This window comes from Carettochelys insculpta, chromosome 1 (assembly GCF_033958435.1).
Source record: "Carettochelys insculpta isolate YL-2023 chromosome 1, ASM3395843v1, whole genome shotgun sequence".
NCBI lineage: Eukaryota > Metazoa > Chordata > Testudines > Carettochelyidae > Carettochelys > Carettochelys insculpta.
In genome coordinates, this window is record NC_134137.1 from 230,672,261 (window position 1) to 230,694,895 (window position 22,635).

At 43.0% G+C, this 22,635-nt stretch overlaps 1 protein-coding gene across 1 annotated transcript; it reads left to right on the plus strand.

Moving 5' to 3' along the window:
* The first annotated feature begins 304 nt into the window (after positions 1-304).
* Positions 305-15,252, plus strand: FAM162A (family with sequence similarity 162 member A). Its single transcript, XM_075001225.1, has 5 exons — positions 305-463; positions 1,488-1,619; positions 6,140-6,248; positions 8,826-8,934; positions 15,018-15,252. Exons 1-5 carry the CDS (start codon positions 436-438, stop codon positions 15,111-15,113), a joined length of 474 nt encoding a protein of 157 aa, XP_074857326.1. The 5' UTR covers positions 305-435; the 3' UTR covers positions 15,114-15,252.
* Positions 15,253-22,635: the final 7,383 nt, after the last annotated feature.

Genomic DNA, 22,635 nt, shown 5'->3' on the forward strand with positions numbered 1-22,635 from the left:
CCGGTCTCTGTTTCATCCTGGGTCAATGGAGTCCTCTCATGTCAAGCTGCAGAAGCCCCGCAGGACGCGCGGTGCCTGTCCCAGCCCGTCTGTGCGTTACAGCTGCCGGCGCACCCGGCCAGGGCGCGCCCCGCGGGAACCGTTACTCCTCCCTGCCCCCCGGCGCCCTGCTGCGGCAGCTCCTTCCCCCTGCGCCTGGTTTGGCCCCTCTCCAGTCCCTTCCCGTCACTCGGCTGCCCCCAGCCTCCGCTCCGCCCCCGCCCCTGCCCCCGCCGCTACCGCGCATGCCCGCTCGGTGGGCGCATCTCGTCCTGGGACTCGGCGCAGATTGACCCTCTTGCCGGCCCGTCGCGGCTGGCGGTGACTGCGCCTCGGCCCTGCTTGACAGACGCGGCCCCGCAGGGACGGAGGTTGGACGCGGCCCGGGCCAGCACCATGTGGAGGGCTGCAACCGCCGCCGCCGGTGAGCGAGCTGGTGGGGCGATGCCCAGCCCAGCCGCGGGCCCGGAGCCAGCGAGGAGCTGCTGCGTTGCAGGCTGGGCTGCGGTGGCTTCCGGCCTGGGGAGCTGGGGCCGCTCGGAGCTCCGCGGGCCGCGCCGCTGCCCCAGCGCTGACGGGCGTTTCTACTTGGGCTCAACCCGGCAGCCCCGCTGGCGCTACCTGTGCCCGGCGTAATGGTGCAGGCTGGGGAAACCCTGGCGCGCTGCCTGCGAGCAGCCGTGCCCGGATTGACCCGTGCGAGGCGTGACAGCGGTACCTGGAGCCGTGTTTCTTAAACGACTTGAGCCCTCGGACCCCCCTCCCCCAACAATAATATTTTTATGCAGGACACCCGTGAAAATTGTCTTTAACAACCGTCCTCGTCAGACCAAAAACCAAACCAACCAACCTGCCCCCAGCAGCGTACACAGCAAAACCAAAGGAAGTAATTTGATCAGATACCATAGCGATGAAGAAGTAACATCATTGTATCTGGTTTTAATAACATAAAATATTTACACCATCAGTGTCTGTTTCCAGACACTCGTGGCACTCCGGAGAGTTGTTCAGGGAAAACAGTTTAAGAAACCGTGATTTAGAGGCACTCTTGAGACACAGGGTCCTTGTCTAGGAAGTTGTTTCTATGCTGCAGGTCTGTGGAGGGTTGTGTGTAAGCTCAGTGGGCCATGCCACATTTTCTTTCCCCCCACTCAAACTCTGGTGTTCTGTCCCAACTTACACATTAGAAATCTATTTATTTTTTTCTAATTTCTTCAAATGAACACACGAGCTTGCATATGTGCTCACAGAGTTGTGGGTTTTTTTTTTTATTTAAACTAATGGATGACCAGGTCTGTTGTAATTAAAGTTTAAAACAGTTTTCTGGTTAAAGCTCAACTCATCTAAGTGCTGTATGATCTGCATGGTCACTGGAATTGCTTTGAAATGATCAGCATTACCTGTGGCTGCTGTTCAGTCCAGTATAGCCCCTTTCTTCTGTTTTCTAGGTAGAGCTACTAGGATGTTGGAAAGGAAAGTTCCCTCACTTCTGAGCCCGACTAAAGGAATGGATCTGAAGGTCAAGAGAAGTTTTTGCAGTAAATCACAGGAGGGAAGCAAACAAAAGCCTGAAGTAGGAGGTAAGCTTTTTGTTCTAAGATTCAGAGGTATCAGTGTTACTGTTAGTGTCCCTGCCAGATTGAGGAATAGGCCTGAGGCACTCCTAAACAATCATGAAATCAAGAGCATAGATCAGGTGTTTTACATTCATATAGCAACATTCATTCCAAAGGGTCTTCTTCACAATGTGGTTTAAAAGTGTTGACTAAGTGTCCAAACTGTACTTAGGTTCACGTTAATTACTTTGAAATGTAGCTACTTCTGGGAAGAAATGTGGTACAGAGGGTCCTTGGTATACTTCAGGAATAGGGAGTGGAAAGTTGTGACTGAAAGGCGGTGTCTACACTTACAAAACACTTCAAAATGGCCATGCTGAGGGCCAAATCAAAGAATGCTAATGAGGTGCTGAAATAAATATTCAGCGCCTCATTAGCATGCTGCCAGCTGCAGCACTTCAAAAGTGCTGCAGTTTGCTCACCTGTGGCTCATCTACATGGGGGTCCTTTTCGAAAGGTCCCTGCCAACATTGAAATCCCCTTATTCCTATCACTTTTGAAGTACCACAGCTGGTGGCATCCTAATATTCATTTCAGTGCCCCATCAGTATTCAATCTGGCCATTAGCATGGCCATTTCAAAGTTTTTTGTAGGTGTAGATGTAGCCAAAGTGAAATTAAATATAGTGAGGAACTTGCCCCCATAAGAAACAATGTAAATAGAAGGGGATAGGGACTATAAGATCATAAATTTTGCCTGTGTGACCATTAAACCCTAATGTACCTCTCACTTACCATACCATAAATTTACAGCATTATAAATAATATTTAAAGAAAACATTCTGACCCAAAGTACATTTTTGAAACATTTTTATCCGATGTGCAGTTTTTTTACTGGATGTTACCATGCATAAATTTAAAACATTTTAAACAGCATTTAAATAAATTATCCTAACCCAAATAGATTTTAAAGCATTTTCATCCTAAGTGAGGTATGAGACAGAGGAGAGTTGCAGAGGATGCTGGTATGGTATGCTAATTTTCCATTTTCTGAAATTTTACATCATGTTCCTCAAAGTTTCAGTGGTGTAAATGAGAAACAACTTATATTGGACCAACTTACATTGAGGACTGACTGTAGTTCAAAAGCTCACAGCAATGCCAGCCAACAGGTTGGCTCAGAACATGCAACATTCCTTGCATAATGAAAACTTCAGCAGGTATCTGAATAGCCAAGATGTCCTGAGTAAGAATGTGGAACAGATGCAAGGCCCTGCTACTGTGAAAAGGATTTTTGTCTTCTGACAGAACTTAAAAAAAATCACATTAGATGTAGATGTTAAATTCAAGACTGTCTTCTTAGTCACAGGAAAGATTTTTCTTTTTAGGGACAATAATGCCACTTCATTCCCACAATAGGTATCTGTGAGCATTGTGATAGTGTTGAGAATCACTGCAAACTTGAGAATTCCTAGTATGTCCCTTCTTACAGCAGGTAGTGATCCACTATAAGGGTGCTTCCTTTGCACTGCAGGATTATTTTGAGTTTGTCACTGACCTAGTTCATCTTTAAAGATGGGATTCCTTTTCCCTTCAAGTCCGTGGCAGGTTTGGTATCAATTTTTTTCAAGGTTAGATTGGATGGTTATGATAATCTATTCTGGACCTGCTGTATAGCAGACCAGTTATTGGTCTGTCAGCGCTGATGGATGGAAGCTCAACTGTTATGAGGTATTAGCCACATTTTGTTGAAAACAAACCAAAAATCACCCATTTTTCTTGTGTATGGATTGAGGGCACGAGTTTGGAAGAGAGAGGCATTGAGGGTCTGAGCCAGTGCCCTATGATGCCAACAACTTAAGTTCTTGTCAACTTTCACTGGCTTGGCATATGGTTTAACTAGTATTCTTAGGAAGAGCTCTTCATATGCCCAGGTAGAGTGAAGGCTTATGCTCCATAGCACACTGAACTTAGATTCCGTGAGGCTCTGATGTGACAGATGGGAAGTTCTGTAGCACTTTCACTGAACATTTTTAAAATGAGTTTTAATTAAATACAACAATAAGTTCAGCAGCTGATATTAATGTAAAATTTCACCCTAGTCAAGGGGGAGAGTGTTTCAGGATGGATTGATTTAAATCAAAACACTTTAATAACAATTTAAATCACTAAGTAGAATATTTTATTGAAACGATTTTAATAATGTTTTATGATAGCACTTTAGTTATTTCCATAATGAAAGGCTGATTCTCATTGTTTTAGATTGATCTGTGGCCAGACATACTCTTTGTTTTAAATTTGGGGCTTCTCTTCATTAGTCAGAAAGCTATATTAGATCTATTCACATTTACTTAAGCGCTTAGCTTAACATCTGTTCATTCGTTTCTTAATTTTTAATTTTTTTAGGGTTAATTTCTTATTTATTAGGTTGTGGTTAATATTTACTTGTAATGATGTGTCAAATTCTATTTGGATCAAAATTCAAATTCAGTTAGAATGCACAAAATAGCCTATTAGCTTTTATTTAATAACCTAAACACTTCCCCCCTGCCCACACACACATCCCTTAATCTTTTGTCGTAGGTATCCAGCATGCTGATCACGGCATTTTTTGTTTACTTAAATGTATAATACATGTATTAATTCTATCTATAGTTAATAAATTTAACTAATTTGTTTCTATTTAGCATGTTCTTTGGGATTTTAGAACCTCTCTAGTCCAGCACCCTCGGGGCTTGACTGGTGCTGAATGAGAGAACTTGCCGAATTACAGGAAGTCTGTTGTCTAGCACATTACTAACACTTCCACTGTTTACTGGGCTCCTAGAAGACATTTAGGGGTAAATTACAGCTAAATAACAGCACAGAACACAGATAGCTGGGACTGGTGACTGTAAACAAACTTTATGGGACCACAGGAAACTTGGCCACACCCATGATAAGTGGTCCTCCAACTCTGGACAAGAGAGTGCTGGATTAGAGAGGTTCAACCTGTAGTAGATTTCGTCCTCATGCCTAGTTTTTATTCATAGATTGGAAGAGGAAAAACAAGCTCTCCTTTTCTGTCACTGAACTTGTTTCTTACCTTTGAATGAACTCATCAATAAACTGAACAAGTTGAGTGAAATGAAGAAAATATTATCTGTTTCGTCAGAAGTTATTGCTGTTAAAAGATGATTTAGCCCTTCAACAAACTGCATCCTGGTGCTTAGGCATGGAGTTGCACTGGTTCAATAGGCTGTCCTTAAAACTTTACCTGCTAACTTGTACTGTTGAATATTTATACTACCTACTTCAAATGACTTTAATTTTAAATCTGAAATTGACTACTTACATTAATTTGAAATAGGTTTACTTTTTATAAGTCTTATTCAACTTGAAAAAATCCACTTTATATAATCTTTTTAAAAATACTGTTTATTCACTTTTGAAACTGTGGAATGTTTACATCCTACTAATGTTCTTGTTATAATGATTAGCAGAAAAATTGCTAGTGATAAAATAGTATTTCATTGAGATAAATGTGGGCTGCTCTTGTGTCTCCGATAATGTTTGATGGCTACTTACCAACTGTGAATGACAGAATGCATTAGTTATGCCTGATTCATGTTTCCAAGATTGTCTTCACAGAGAGGAAGGCTAGAAACACAAGAACTGATTTACTACTTTTTCACATTCTTTTGTAGTAATTTCTAGCTGTGCAAAGTAGATGTAAAATGCTCCCAGGTTATAATGGCAGAGTACAGTAGAACTCTTAACCAGTATGTCACAGCAGTGAAGTATTTCTTAGACCCTTGAAAGCTAAGCCTGCCTTCAGGAAAACAAAACCAATCTCGTCCTCTTCACTGTCACAATATGTTGCTGAAATTGAAAACATTGATAGGCTGTTAACAATATAATTCCTCTCCTGACGTGTTTGGAAAAACCATGCGATAGTTAACCAAATGTTGGCATCTAAATGGTTATCATTGGCACATGAGCACCTGACTAAATGACTTAACGCAGTTGTGTTCTACAAACACAGGTAGAAACTTTGGCTGTGGTCACATTCGAATCACATTTTAAAAGATTTTCTTCTCAACCATGGCAACTGGAGACATTTTAATGAAAGCTGAGTCTCTGGATCCCTCTTGCCCTAGCTGGTCCTTTATGCCTAGCTGTTTGGAAAAATGCTGTCCTTGGCTAATGTAGCTAATGTAGCTTTTCACAGGTGTAAATTGTGATAAAAAGCGCAAGGCAGCGGGGAACTAGCACCACAATATTTTTTAAAAAAATGAATACTTTGATTTGGAGAATGATTCTGTCAAAGGTGTGGAGTTTGAGACATATTTTGTGCCTTCAGAATTGCAGAGAACACGGGGCCATGATTAAAGTGCTTTCTGCTTAAAGCTCAGTGCAGTTCCACAAGCCCTTACTGTTTCTCAGAGAATTCCTATGTGATAATTCTAGTCTCTCTTTAGTTACAGCAGCAGGTTTGTGTTGCTCACCCTGAGAGTTTTATTAAGCTCTGATTGTTCTGTATATTCGCTTCTGTATTTGCTATAGGGCATCCCACCTTCAGAGTGCCAGGACACAAGCCCTCAGACTGGGAAAAGAAGGTTCTGTTGTGGTCAGGCCGTTTCAAAAAAGTAGATGATATACCAGAGACTGTCTCGTAAGTGCCAATCTTGAAATAAGTACACTAATATATGCCTGCTGAGGAATGAGGTACTGAATGAAAGTATGCAGGATTGAGTATTGATTCTGAATAGGCATGATGTTCGGAATATGATCTGATTGAAATGTAGTACTGCTGTGATCTCCATATCCTGATGTGGATGGCATATAGTTGCCTATGTTAGCTTCCTCATGATTTGCCTAAAGAAGATGAAATAGCAGTCATTTCAGTAAAGGAGATCCCAAACCGGCTAGTTTTCATCATAAAATATTTTAAAGAAACTTTTGCAGACCCTAATATGGATGCAAGTGTTTTCCTGATATTTTTAAGAAGTCCATGAAATGTGTTTTACGTTTGTTTGTGACAAGTTACTCAGTAAGTATTGAAATGTCACCTAAAAAAATATGCTCATAAATGATATTTATCATCATCAACTATAATCCTGGAGAGAGAGAGCTCAATCTCCCTTGGTATTTAAGCAAATTGTAGATTAGGCTTCTACTGAAAATAAAAAAACTGTCAAAAATTCTCTGCAGCAATTACAACCCCAATGCGAATACTGTCCTAGTCTATGAGAACAGGAAAGTTAAATTATCTGTCCAGGCAGGATGAAATGTAAGTCATACTTAAGAAAACCTATCAAAACAAAAAGCAGTCAAGTAGCACTTTAAAGACTAGCAAAATGGTTTATTAGGTGAGCTTTCGTGGGACAGACCCACTTCTTTGTTCTGGTCTGGCTAGGGTCTGAAGAAGTGGGTCTGTCCCACGAAAGCTCACTTAATAAACCATTTTGCTAGTCTTTAAAGTGCTACTTGACTGCTTTTTGTTTCGATAGTGTATAGACTAGCACGGCTTCCTCTTTGTTATTGTTAAGAAAACCTCTTTGACTAATTACACCTGACATGAATATTATTGATAAGGACTTCCATGAAAGAGTTGTGTTGACAGTGTTGGCCTAAAATCCTTTTGTTAAAGTGAACCCTACACGAATTAAACGTTTTACCATTTTGGGAAGATAAACACATCTGAAAATTCCTTTCAAAACATAGTCCATCCTGTGTAATACACGATGCAGCGTTAGAACATACTTTGTAATTCTTATCTTAAGGTTCAAATCAGCACTGTATCTAAGTGGCCAGTACATTTATTGGTCCTCATATGTGTATTAATAGCAGAACAGAGTGGTACAGAAATGCTTACCTGATTGGAGCTCTTTGATTACTCTTCCTTGTTTTAAGGAAGCTGAAGAGCCTGCAGCAGAATAATGGAATGTTTTGCTTATGCTCTGCTAGTTTAATTTTATATTTATTACCTGATGAGAACGACCAGTAACAGTGAGGATTCTGCCATACAGAGGCTCTGCTATGCCATTCCTGATTCAGTCTCTGAATTCTTCAGTTTGAAGAATTTCACAAGAGCACTTGGTAACATAAAATGTTACAGCTGGAACATTAACTATGGTATCTCCTCTCTCTAGTACTAAGGCAGAACCAAGGCTAGCAATGTAAGCTTCACTTTGCTACATTTAAACCAATCCACCTGAAATTTGACAGGAACGAATTTAGGCCAGGATACAGTTTCTGTGATAACATTAGGGAAATTGGAGAAAACATCTGTTGTTCAAAAACATGGTGACATCATTTTTTAAATTTAATAATGTTTTTGGAAGGCAACAACATAACAGAAATAGTTTGGCCCAGAAGTTTGATTTGAACTACTGTGTCATTCTATGGCAGAGTGGAGCCACTGATACATTTGGAAAGTAGGATGTAGGACTTATTATTTTGAGTAGTTTTCTTGCAGTGCCCAGAGTGGCTGATGAACAGTTGTCTGTATATGTGTGCCTCCTAAACAATGTGCAAGTGTCATCGTATTTAGAGGGCTCGCAGGAAATATACTATATATGCTTAAGTGCACACTATGAACTGCATCACTCTTGTCCACACACTTGACACCTTCAGAGAATTCTAATAGAGTTCCTTACGTCTCTCAGTGCAAGGCAAATTCTCCAGCCTCAGTTCCTGTTCATAGGTTATCTTGAAGTGTTTACAACACAAATCTTTTCTTTTACTTTGCCCTCTGTTAAGGGCATTTGGAAGATCAAGATGACTGAAGCTGGCCTTGTAGGGGGCTCATCTTCTCAGGAGTTAAATAGTAGGCCATGCAGCAAATGTTCAAAAGCAAATGATGTAACTGCATGTTGGGTATATTTAGCTAAGCTTGCAAGAGTCTCTCTGTGGCAAATACTTGCTGGCATAAACAATCCACCATCTTCACTTAGATCCTCTTGAGAGCTGTTCCAGGAGAAAGGAAGTTTAATTATAGACTTCTAGTCCAGGTTCTGTTCTCAACTTTGCTCATGACTCATTGTGTGGTCCTGGGCAAGCTGCCTCCCTCTGTCTGGGGGATGGGGATAATGCTTTGGGGGCTGCTGATGAAAAGCCCTGTGCAAATGATAGTTTCTTGGGATTAGATTGTATGGATTCTTGTTTATCAGTAAGAGAAGAGATATCAATAGACTAGGTGTTCGCTGTGGTCTCTGATAATGATTTGGGTTTTCCTTTGCTTCATGAGGTATGAGATGGTCGATGCTGCACAAAATAAATTGCGTGTGAAAATCAGCTACCTGATGATTGTCCTGACGCTACTGGGTTGTGCTGTGATGGTCGTTGAAGGAAAGCGAGTGAGTACAGTTGGATAGTTGACTGGAGCTGAATCTTATCTTGTAATCTTCAGCTCTCTTAAGATTAGTAAAGAAGTAAAAACAAATACTAATTAAAGCAATAAAAAAATTAAAATGAAGACTCAGCTCCTGACTGAACACCAACACGCGCCCTTCTGGGAGAGAGTTATATTTCTTAATACAGCAGATGTGCCTTTGTGGGAGTGTGTACACTTCTGCTTTATCCCTTCCTGTATGTTGGTTCTTGGCTGAGGTAATGCTCTTGAAGGTGCGTATGTAAGAGGAGGGATGGTGTGCCACTTCTGTTGTTTCAGTTTCACTGTGATTTGGGAGTGCCTGTCACTTCCTAGTAGGGGGATAAAAATAAGAGAGACTGCAGTGTGCTCTCAAGTACCTCCAAGAAGTGATTTATGAGGAGTTTTGGGATGAGAACTCTCCCATTAGATAAATGAGGCAGAAGAAAATGGCGGCTTTTCCCCTCACAGTCATTTAGATGCTCCATTGATTAGGTTCTGTATAATACATCTCAGACAGGTGAGAATCTCCAGCCCTCAGGCTGCACATGGTTCGTCAGGGTTAGCTGCTGGTGGGCTGCCAGACACTTTGTTTACCTGAGCATCTGCAGGCATGGAGCCCTCCAGCACCCCATACAGAAGCAGGAGGTGCAGCCCACACACAGCAGGTGCAGACCCAGAGAGGCCCATACACCCCACGCGCGCACACACGCGGCACAAGCAGATGCACCCAAAGGGCACAAGCAAGTGTGCAAAGGCCAGGTGTGAGTGTGCAAAGGCCAGGAAGTAGGGGTCCCCCCGTGACTGAACATGATGCCATTTTCAGTAGTGAAAACATAGGAAACTTAATGGAATCTGACTAAATGAGATTAGAAATAAAAAGGGACATTGACTAAGATACAGCTTTGGGCAAAATATTGTGAACTTTAATGACAGGTTTCACCTCACCAGTAATCCTGTTAGGGAAGGGGTTACATCCATTTTAATTTCTTTTAGTTTAAGTGACACAGTGAAGACATAAAGCTAGTATTTTGCAATCAAGCATGCTTCTGCTCTCAAGTTACCAAAATATACCCGTGCTGAAAGATGATAAATAAAAGGACCTTAAGCCACACAGTGTGTTTTTGATAACGAGTCTTGATCAGAGTGCAATAGTCAGAACTGTAACTTTGATAAGTAGTGAACAAACTCAGCTGAGACACATAATGCAGCGTCCCGCTATTGTGCAAGGACAACAGAAATGGAAAACGTACACCTCTCTTCTGGCCTCCTGGACAGCAACCATTTCTTGAAGCGACTTTACTTCAATTATTCAAGAGCACAATTAAAGGATTAAAAAATGTGCCATATTGAGAGGGACTCAACTCAATGTATGTAGCTTAACAGAGAGAACATTTAAGGGGGGACAATAATATTTTAATATCTAAATGTGGAACAGATTATTAATAATGAGTTCTTCACTCTAGCAGAGAAACATATAACGTGGTCAGATGGCTGGAAGGTGAAGCTAGTGAAATTCACACTGGAAATAAAACACATTTTTAAGTGAGAATATATTTAGCCATTGGGCCGATTTCATAGGTTCCAAACCTGCAAGGGACAATTGTGATGACCTAGTCTTACTTCCCGTAGAACAGAGACCACGGCACCGCCCTGAAATAATTCCTAGAGCATCTCACTTGTAGAGGACACGTCCGGACCTGATTTAAACATTGTCAGCGATGCAGAATCCACCATAGTCCTTGGTAAATTGTCCTAGTGATGCAATGACAAAATACACCAGCTGGGGCTGTGCCCCAAATAGTTGTTGTGGCGAAAACATCCCCTTTTCTAAAGCAGATCGTTAAACAGGAAAAATACTGAAGGCAATGTAGATATTTTTATATCTTCCCTTTAATTCCACCATTGCTTTGATTTTTATTCTTGTATAGCGCTGAAAGCTGGAAGTGCATAGTAAGCTGTTTCTGTAGCTTTCCTGCCACGCAGATGGTTGTGCTTCATGATTTGCAGCACACACACACACACACACACACACAGTGTGCTAAATTCTGTATGGCTGTACGCAAAAGTGCGGCCATTTTTATTTCTAAAAACATATTTTAGTCAGTGTTTAACATTTGAACATTCTGTCAGAAATGTTCCTAATACCCAGAATACTTTGGATGGGTCTCTGATGTCACTAATAAATGTGTATGATACGAGTGGATCCAGTAGTTTTATCCCTAAACTATTATTTCCAAGAAGCACTAATGAAAATAGCCTGAAAGGAAACAGCATTGAGCATATTAGCATTGCTTGTAATTATGGTACCTACAGTGTTCAAGTGAGCAGATCCCCATTAAGTGTGCAAATGCACTTTACATGCCATTTCCTGCCCTGAATAGCCTGCAGTCTATATTCATGAGATAAAAAGCTTCACAGTATGGGAAGGAGGTCTAGTTCGATATATATTATATTAGTTTTGGCATCAGGAAGTATTCATAGGCCAGTCCCATTTACTAATCTATTCGAAAATATTCAGCGAACTTAGTAGTGCTGTGGCATACTCATGAAGTCTCTGGTATTGGTATTTATGAAGGATTCTTCATAATGGAATATTTTAAAAATTTATTAAAATTAAAATTTAAAAGTTAAAATTGTAAAATTTTCTAAAAGATCTTCTCTAGAAATTATTTTCAGGAAGTTCAAGGGTCTGCTGTAGACAGACTCGATGATTTGAGTGGGGCTTTCTGGCTTTGAAATCTCTGAATACATTGTAAAGTGAACCATGAAACAAGTTTACAGAGCACTAAAGAATACAGAGCATGGTTTCCCAACCTGGGGGGCATGAAGGAATTCCGGGGGGGGGCATGAGGTGACCCAGCTCCCCTCTCATCATTCCCCCACGTGAAGAAAGAGCCGGCCTTTGCTTCCAGCTCTCAGCCTCTGCCATGTTACGTGGGTGACCCGGCGCAGCTGCTATAAGAAGCAGGCAGTCGGCAAGGACCCACATGGAGCTGGCTGCCTTCTGCAAAGGGGAGTGAGTGTGGGTTGGAGGGAGGAGGAGGAGGAGGAGGATGGGGTTAGATCGGGGCTGGGGGTGTCTGGCTTTGTGGGAGAGCAGGGGAGGGGCTCGGGTTGGCAGCTTGCAGGCCTTGCGGGGCTCAGGTGGGCGACCAGCTTGCGTGACGTGTGGGGCTCAGGCAGCTGGCCCCAGCAGCATGGGGCTTGGGTGGCTCAGGCTGGTGGGTGGGTGGTTGGCCCTGGGAGCATGGAGCTCGGGCGGCTGTCTCCGGCAGCGTGAGGCTCAGGCGGCTCGGGATGCTGAGTGTGCAGCTGGCCCTGGCAGTGTTGGGCTTGGGCAGGCAGCTTGAACAGCTGGCCTACGACTGGGGTGGATGGCTGTTGGGTGTGCAGCTTGTCCTGGCAGCACGGGACTCAGGCAGCTGGTGAGCAGGTGGATGGCTGGCCCTGATGGCTGGTGGGCGGCTCTGGCAGTGCAGGTCTCAGGCAGGCAGGTGAGTGGCTGGCACGGGCAGCTCTGGAGGCTGGCATGGGGCTCAGGCAGCTGGCCAGCTGGGACTGCACCAGGCAACCACAAGGGGCCAAGAAAATGTTTGCACTTATTTTTAATTGTAAATAACATTTTTATATCAAGCTTTTGTGTTTATTTAAAATCACAAATTGAATTTTTTTGTTAAAGGGGGGTTGGATGATGGTAAAGAAGAGGTGGGGGGCGTGAGGGTTTCTCAAAAAATCAAAATGAGGGCGTGATGCCAAAAAGTTTGGGAACCACTGATATAGAGGGACTTTGTATAAATTATACAAACACTGAACTGAACGCTTCAGCGGCTAACAGAGTGCTAATAGAGAAACAAACTTGAGCAAGCACAACTGAAAATGGGCAAGGGATGCATCACAACAGGATCTCAAAAAGCGAGTTGTGGCAGTAAATTGATGACTACAGCAAACTAGTCTGTGTTCAAAGTGTGTTCCAAGTTTGCGTATCAAAAGCCATGCCCTAACTTGTCTTATACAAGCGAGACTGACAAGATGTGTTGACCAAAAGACTTAAAAAATTGGAAGAACTTTAAAGATGGTTCTTGGTCCCTGACTGGATGGTGAGAGAGAAGAACTCTCATTTTGATTGGGTAGATTGAATCTTTGGAAGAAGTATTGGTCATCAGCTGACTGGTCTATGCCATGACTGCTAAGAAGGGGACTAAGATGGACTAACCAGCAGAAATAAAACTTCTGTTTCCTTCAGCATATTGCTTCCGAAAAGGAAAGGAGACGACAGGTCTTTGGCTGGCCAGATGAGAGTCCTCCTGGTGGCATCAAGTATCTGTTTCAGATAGGCACCGCTAAGTATTTTCCAACACTTTGGAATTTGGGTTGTCCATTAGGGCATGAAAAAGTACTGTAGTTGTGTCTGTCCTTCACTACACTTGTGATTGCTGTGAATAGTAACCGAGCTAATGGCTGAGCAGATATCTGGTAGTAAAAAGAGTTTCTCTCCCTCTGTGTATTGGGTGACTTCTCAAAGCAAAGCAAGCAGTCCTGTAGCACCTTAAAGACTAGCAATTTTATTTATTACAGAATGAGTTTTTGTGGGTAAAACCCACTTCATCAAATTAATCTGATGAAGCCAGGTCTTACCTATGAAAGCTCATTACCTAATAAATAAAATTTAGTCTTTAAGGTGCTATAGGACTGCTTGCTTTGTTTTGCAAAGATACAGACTAATATGACTACCCCTGGGAGACTACTTAAATCAGATAATTTAACACTTCCTGAAACTGGGTACCTAATTAGTGAGGGAGTACACCTGTTTTTGTATGTGATCTGAAGATTGTCAGAGTTAATGCATGTCCTTTTTGTAAGTGCTTTTGATCAAAATTGCTGTAAAGTAGCTTTGAAACTGAGCAAGTTGTTAACTAAGATGGTAGTACACTATACATGTGACTATTGTGTTTAATGGTCTCATACTGCCTTTCAGCTTCTAGGTGCATACAGAAATAAAAGACCAACATAGAAGCTGCTTAAACTGCACTAAACCTATACAGTCTTCACAAATGTAGTATGTTATGTATTTAGGAGTGTTAGTCAGACCCTGGGACTAATATAATTTACTGGTAAGTAGGTTAAAAGGGTTGTCTACTGTAAAATCTGTTGGGAAGGAGACCTTGGTGAATTGGCATGGAAGTAATCGACCAAATTACTTTGTTTTGCTTTAGATTGTGTTTTTACCCATTCTCCCACCATGTTAGTAACAGCAGAGTTGGTAACCAATTGTCACAAATGAGGCCCTGTTCTGAAGGGCTCTTTTAAAAAATTTAATCAAAGTCACCATCCCATGATAGAACATAACACTTATCCTTATTATCCTGGTTGCGTATTTTAATTTTGAAAACCTAAATAGTTACTTTCACCAGTTTTCTAGCTTTAACTAATTCATAACTCCATATTTTTGTCCTTATATTCTATGCTTTTAATTACTTTTTTTACAGTGCTCTGTAAACCTCAAATTAAGATTCAGTTCTCAAGCCAACTTCTTCATTTAAGCAATATGAATGAAAAGATCCTGAAGAAAGGTGGCACAGACCTGTTTATGCCAACCAAAGGCAGGCTCAGCCTTAGAGGGCAACGTTTTGGAGAGTTATGAATATGCAGGAAGGAGGAGTAGAATGGAAGCAGATCTTAACCATAGCAGTAGTTGGTACAGGGATATTGTTTCTGAATTCTCCTGGCTTTTGAGGAAGAGAGAGATATATTATTACTGACTAGATAGAGGAAAAGCATCTGACAGAGCCACCAGAACACTGACTTAATTTAGCCCTAAGGAAATAATTAACTAAAAGAATCCCAGGATTCTGTGTCTTCAGAATTTATTTTAACCTCAGTCTCTTCCTAGCATTGATGGTGACTTGTTGCAACAGTGCACCTAGGCATCGGAACTGTTTCTCAATGAGGGAGCATTCTTGAGACGTCTCGGTCACACTACCAGATGGCATGTTCACCGCTGCTTCAGACTTCATCTCTGCAGTATATACATAACATATGAGCTCTTCCTTTATCATATTATTGTAGGCTGTCAGAAGGCATGACTCCCTGACAATCCAAAACATGGAAAGAAAAGCTCGCTGGAGAGAGGAGGCTGCTTCGAGTGCATCTGCCAAACCCTAGGAGAGGAGGATACAAATTGATGCTTTCTTCATTGACCAGAGAGCGGTAGATCTTTGTGTGCTTTACTTGTATGTTATATTCCACTGCCCTAATGCTTCAGAAAAGAAATAAATTATTTTATAGGAATGTTAAAAATTTGTCTTGATACTCTTATTGGACTACCATCAAAATGTCTGTTTTGAACAGCTTAAAAGAACAAGGAAAGTGCAAAGGAGGGTCCCCTTATGGATCAGTAACTGTTTCCTGTCCTTTAACCAGAGGGTAGGAATAAATGGACAGTTTTCAGACTAGACAGAAGTGAGTGATAGTGTCCCCCACTGTCTGGACTGGGACGAGTCGTCTTCAATCTACTATATATTTGAGAGTTTGTCTGTGAATGTGTCTGTTCAAGAATTTCTAAATGGTAAGAGCCAGGACCACCAAATTGGGGGTGTGGCGTCTTCTTTTCAAAACTTAAACCAGGGTGAGAGTTTGGGAGCACCAGGACCATGAGATGTGCCTGAACTGTGATTGTTTCTCATAAAATGGAAAGGGAGGGCTGTGCTCTATAATGACCACATGGGGCATCAGGGGATATGGGATGGAAAGCAGGGACAGTAATACTGTATAATGACCACAGGGGAGCAGCAAGGGGCCGGAGATGGGGATTGGGACAGCTAATAGCCCAATTGGAGCAGTAGGTTGCAGGGGGTGGCAAAAGGGTCAGCTATGTATTACTTGAGTTTGTGTGTCTGTCTGTCCCACAGCTGGGGGGGTGGGGGGACGTGCAACCCTCTCCTGGCTGTGCCTGCTGCAGCTACAGTGACCATGGACCGGCACTTCACACCTGGCCCCAAGCTGCTGTAGTGAGAGAGTTCTGGGATTGTTCTTTCTCCCCATGCAGCCTCCATACTGAACCTCTGATCCACAGCCCCACCCCAAAGCACTGGTTTAAATGAAGAAAACCAAAACTTGAGGACCTGAACAATGCTGGATAAATCTTCTAGTATATTTATAAATGGTCTGGAGAAGGTGCAAAACTTGCAGATGTTGCAAAACTACTCGAGTTAATGCAAGGCAGGCTGAGAAGAGTTACAAAAGAATCTTGCAAAACTGGATGATTGGGCAACAAAATGTGAAAATCAGCATTGAGTAATGCAAAGAAATGTGCATTGGGAAACAACCCAACTTTATGAAATGAGGGAATCAAAATAGAGAGAGATCTTGGATTCATTGATAGTTGTCTGAAAACATCTTCTTGTTTACAGCAGCAGTCAAAACCACAAAGGCTGGGAATCATTAAAAAAGGGATAACTAAGACAAGAATATTGCCTGTGCATGTATAGTCTTGGTACACCCACATCTTGCATACTGTGCATTTCTGAAAGGATATAGTGGAACTGGACAGCTTCCTTATGAGAAGAGATGGACACTGGGACTTTCTGGCTTGGAGTAGATGATTAGAGGGCAATAGGCTAGAGATCTAAAAATCCAGCTGCTGATCTGTCACTGAAGCTACAACAGAGCTGAGGGACAGAACTTGGCTTTTAGTTCCTTTCTTTACTGCTTTGATACCATGCGGTGGCCCCTGCACCCACACTTACCTAAAGGTGATTAGGAGGCTACTTCCAAGCCTGACTCTCCTCTCCCAGACAGTGGGGTGCACTTCCAGTGGGGGACGTGCCCATAGGTTGTCACCTCCCTTGTTGTAGGGCATGCTCTGGCAGTAGAATGCTGCCTGCTGAACCCACCTAATGAAGAGGGTGGATGTGTGTGTGTCAGGGGTAGGATCAGCTGAGAAGGGACCTGGCCTAAACCCCAGCTCCCAAGCAGCAGAACTGCCTGAGACTGCTTGAAATACAATCCTAATCCAAGGGACTTCTGGGGGAAGGAAGAAAACACCAGCTGCCGTCAGGTGAAAGAGAGCAACTGCATGGTATGTGAGCTTTCAGATGGCTGGAAGCTGCTGTCAGGAAGTGCTGCTGTAACCAGCTAAGATGACTTGAGGAGCCACAGATCCTCGATGGGGCAGCAGAGTCCACAGAGCTGCTTTAGTGGGTGCAGCCCAGGGTTTGGGAGAAGGGAGGCATTGAGAGAGAGCGCTCATGCCTGTAGGGATGGAATAGGCAGTGCCTCATGTTGCCTCTTCTGAAGTTCTGATACTGCTGCCACTCAGTGATATTGCCTGACCTCTCTCATACCTCCAGCTTCCAACCTGCATATCAGGACCCTGCCCCTGTGGGCCTGGCCCAACAATGGGGCCTGGGCTGGAGTGCTGCAGGCAAGTCGTTCCCTGTAATATCAATGACAGGTGCAAAATCTAAGTGCCAAATCACACCACTGCTCAGTCAAATTTGGCTCAGTTTCCCCTCCACTATGGTGGTCAAACCTGAGGCGGGAGCCTTGTGCATGTACGTTCAGTGTGTATTGGTTCATCTGGGCCTGAGCGCTAGGGGTGCATTTAAACTCATGGAGCTTTGCTAACGCTGCCCCTGTGAAGACTCTGACAAACAGGTTTAGGGTGGGAGCAGCTTAGAAAGTAGTGAAGGGGATTGGTGGAACAGGCCTTAGCCACTTTAAAACAGAACCCAGAGGAAGGGGAGGAGGGCAGGGTTCCCATCTCTCTCCCCCACACGAACAGCAAAAAGTAAAGGTATCAGGCATGGAAGAGACCAAAAATGCCAGGGCTGGGCATAGAGGCCACTAGACTTCTTTTCTGCTTACCGCTGACTTTTCTGTTTATCCCAGAAGGAGAAAGGATGGAGATGAGACCTGACTGTCAGATTAGGCCATGGAAGCAGCAGCCCATTCTGGACTGAGTGAACAAAGGAACCACAGTGGGGAAAAAAACAGCTTCATCACCATGCTGTGGCACGAGGGGGGTCTCTAGGATGAGTGTGTGCCATACCAGCAGTCTTTCTGAATAGGCCCTGCTTTGTACCAGTGCTGAGGCTATGCGCTCTCCCCTATTCTCAGCTGCCTTGGCACTCGGGTGCTCAGCAGACACGTGTCCCTACTAAGATAGTCAGCAATTCCAATACCTTTAAAACAGTATTTATTCAGTATAGGAAATAAGAGAAAAAAAGTAGTATATGAAGCTAAAACATAACTAGAGGGTGTAGGGGGAAAGGGTACTGAAAGTATGGATATGCTATGAAAGTAAGGTACGCTAGCTACAGGCTTTCATGGCAGAATTTTCCTCACTCTCTGTTTTTGTCTCAGCCTATTTCCCCAAAGCTCTCCTTCATAAGAATATAACCACCATAGTTAGACCAAAGATCTGCCCAGACCTATCTGCTGTCTCCTGACAGTGGCCAATGCCAGGTGTCTTAGAGGGAATGAACAGAACAGGCAATCCCTTTTACATAGTCCGTTCCCAGTTCAAAGAGATTGTGCATCCACAAATTCCACTCTAGGCATCCATACACCTACTGCACTTGAGTTGGCAACTTTTGCCAACAGTACCAGTAGGAGGTATATGCATCCTGGCTGTCCTTGTTCTCTCAGTTCTGGGCATAAAAGGGGTGTCTCTCTGCTGCTCTCCTGGCAGATCCTGTTCACCATCTCGACCTTAGCTTCACTCAACCTGCCTGAGTTTTGGCAGTTAAAAATGTAGTATAATTATGTAGATGGTTTTTTAGTAGCTGGAGGATTTGCTGCAAAGAAATACCTAGGTTCTAAGCCACATGCAGGTTTGTTAGCCTTCAAGTAGGGGCACAAGAATTGTCTGATTTGTTTGTCCTTTCCCACCCAAACTGAGGGCACTTCTTCAGTGACAATGGTACTGTGCTCGTGGAAAAAATGCCAGAAATCTGCCTCTGGGAGAAACCCTTCTATGGGCATAGCACCGTCTGCGGCAGGGATTAGGTCATTGCTCAGGGGCATGGATTTTTCACACTCTTGAGTGACAAAAATACCGATGTAAGTTCCTAGTGTAGACCTCATCTCTCTCCACCTTACTGCATGGATGATTGCTGGTTGAAAATTCATGAAACTATGCTCCCAAGAGGTCCAAACAATCTTGGTGAGTAGCAGGAGTTCATTAAAGCCCTGTCCAAGTCAAAGTGGAAGAGATTTTTCTCTTGCAGCATAAGCCCACAAATTAGCACTCTATCACACTAAAATTATGCACATTGGACTACTTCCATTTAGAATCATCAGGACTCTCAAATAGTCCTGTGAGTTCACCTGACTTCCATTTTAGCGTTACCTTTGCCAACAGGTGGCTTTTCCATCTTCTCTTGTTTTTGGGAGGAGAAAGGGAGGTTGAAGGGACAAATGCTCCCATTGACCTCTGTCAGTGAGGGTGGATCTTAGTCAACTGCAGATACATTGATTTGCATATCTGCAGTTGACTGGAGGGTCTAGTGTAGACCAAGCCTTACTCTCCTGCATCTGCTCTGGTGCCTATACGCAATTTAATTTTTGTTCTTTGTTGACTCAGAGGTCTGCCTTTAGAACCTATTTTGACAGCGTCACTGTGTCTCTAAAGAGAGTAATTTTAGTTGCAATCACTTCCATGATGAGGATTTCATAATTTCAGGCTGTTCTTGCTGATCCTCCTTATATGGCTGTCATAAGGACAAGCTCTCTCTTCAGCCATATCCTTAGTTTATGCCTAAGACAGGGTCAAGCCTGCCTTGAAATCAAACCTATAGCTTCCTGGTGTTTTTCCTGAAACCCCATCTGTTTAAGGCTACAAAAGCCCATGTGGCGTTCTCACATTTTATGTGGCTCACATAGGTTTTCAGAACTTCCTCAAGAGTCTTTGTAGCCTGTGCTGAAATTGCTAAGAGTCAGTTTGTGTCATCTCAGAATCTTTCACTGGTTTCCTACATGTGTTGTCAGATCAGTGTTTCCTTCAAGTGTTAGTTAGTGTTCTGACAACTTGTCAGTTAATAAAATTTGAAAATTAAAAAAAAAAAGTTTGAAAGCTGTCAAGCTGGCAACTCAGGAGATTGCTGCAAAGGCAAATACTGCTTAAAAGTTTGTCAGATGATCCAAGAAAAATTAAATTATTCTTGAGTTTATACACTATAAACTCTAATACTCACCCCCATTGAACTGATGACTGGAAGATACATGGCATCAGGATTTAGCAGAAAGTGGTTCATGTCCTGCCTTACGACCAGAGGAGTGTATAAAATAATTAAAACAATGCCCACAAAGGACTTTTTCATCTGTACAACTAAACATGGCAACATATGCTCAAGGAACAAAGACACACACTCCAAGAAAACATCAGCTGCAGCAGCAGGTGCTTTACTTTAACTGTCAAAGTGAGAAGGGACCCAGAAATTCAGACCTAGATGGACCGATTCACTTGAAAATCACAGAAGTTTCTCTTCTAACCTTTCATATTAAAATGAGCAATCAGTTAAAATGGGTATTTTTCACTCAAGTAAAACCATTTTTGGTACTCAGATATTGGATAAAGATCAAAGGGAGATGCTACTGATTTTTCACTTATTTAGAGGAAACATTTCCTTAGGGAGGATATCCGAAAAAAATTAATGCAAAAGAAATTTAGTTCATTAGCAACGTAAATGTTACCGTTTTGTATTTACATTCTTCTGGTCCTGGTTTGGTTTTAGATGTCAAAGCAAGGCAGGGCCACAGGGCTGTCCTTATGCTCCTCTCTGAATGGTTGTTGATGTAGTGTTGTCTTTGTAGGCACCTGAGCACCAGCACAGGTAAAGTAAACTCCATATTTCTTAGGGGAGTAGTGACGAATCGATGTTCCCAGATGGGATCATCAAACAAGATAGCCTCTCTCCCACTGTCAGCAGCTTCCAGGCACCATTTTTTAATCAACCAATTGTTAAGGGCTAGAAAGAAGGTTTCTGGCTTAGATACTTGATTTGCCTGATTGGAGACCTATCAATGCACCCCCAACAAACCCCCTTATTTGGGCCCACAAGTCAGAATGCTAATTCATAGATCTTGGTTTGGTCTGGAAGAAGTCTTAGGGTCACATTTACTTCAAGAAATAAAATAGGCACCCACAATACATGCCCCATAGCCGAGTCTGGCTGAAGGAAGCAGGTGGAACAAATTCCCTACTGTCAGTGTGGGCAACCAAGTTGGCTATGAGAACCTTCTTTCCTAGCTGAGTTGTCAGAAGTTCTTCTAATGGCCCCTAGCAAATCTCTGGGTACCGATGGGCTGCATGTGTAGTTCTGCATTACGTTCTGGGATGCTCTCAGTGTGGTAACTTGGACCTCGCCACTACTTAGGGTGTGTCTTTGGGGAACACATTGCTTCCTCTGTCATGCAGGCTGGCTGTGCTTTGCTACTCAAAAAGGGGAACCTCTGCAGCCTAAGAAACGGAAACCCAGTACCACCTCTCAGCACAGACAATAATGTCATAGTAATAGTCATCTTGCTGTGGCTGGGGTCCGTGCTGATGGACGTGATACACCCTGACCAGACCCCACTCTGTCCTAGGAAGAAACACATTCAACAATCTGCCCATGAGAGCAATGTGGTTCCTGGATCAGGCATGAATCTAGGAGCCCTGTGCCTGTGGCCCCACAGAGAGCCAGAGTGCACCATCCTTCTTGGACTCAGGCATTTGAGAAGGAAAAGACTAGCCTGTTGCCAAATCTGGCATAGGGCCCCACAAAGGGTACTGACAGGCCCCTGTGCTTGTCCTAGAACAGATTAAATTGCACAGGTCTTAAAAAGTGACACCATCCCTGAGGTTACCAGAGGTAATCTGGTGTCTGACCTCTATACCTTTGTTCTCACCCACAATTATTTCTGATTTGGGGATAACTTATACTTCCTGATTAGTAGGACTGCAATGGGCACCCGCATGGCCCCAGAAGATGCTAATATATTTATGGCTGACCTGGAACAACGATTTCTCAGCTCTCGTCCCCTATTACCTCTTGTTTACTTATGATACATCATTGACATCTTTATTGTTTGGACCCATGGTAAACAGACTCTAGAAGAATTCCACAGAGACTTTAATAATCTGCACCCCACCACCATCAACTTATGCCTTGGCCATTCCTCCACACAAGAGATACATTTCCTGGACACTACAGTACAAATCACTGATGGCCTGATAAATACTACTCTCTACCAGAAATCCACTGACTGCTACACTTTACCTACAGGCTTCTAGCTTCCATCCTGCACACACCACATGATCCATTGTTTACAGTCAAGCCCTGAGATACAATTGCATCTGCTCTGATCCTACTGACAGAGGCCAAAAACTACAAGATTTCTACCAAACATTCATAAACTTGAATTACCCACCAGGAGAAGTAAAAACACAAATTGACAGGGCCAGACGAATACCCAGAAACCAACTGCTCCAAGATAGGCCAAAAAAGCCAATAACAGAACAACATTTGTCATTACCTACAGCCCCTAAACTCAAACCACTGCAACACATCATTAAAAACCTACAACCTGTCCTAAATAATGATGCCACACCCCAGAAGGCCCAACATGACAGTCTTGTTCTCTCCTACAGACAACCTCCCAACCTTATAGGATTCTCACTGGCAACCACAGGCTATACCAC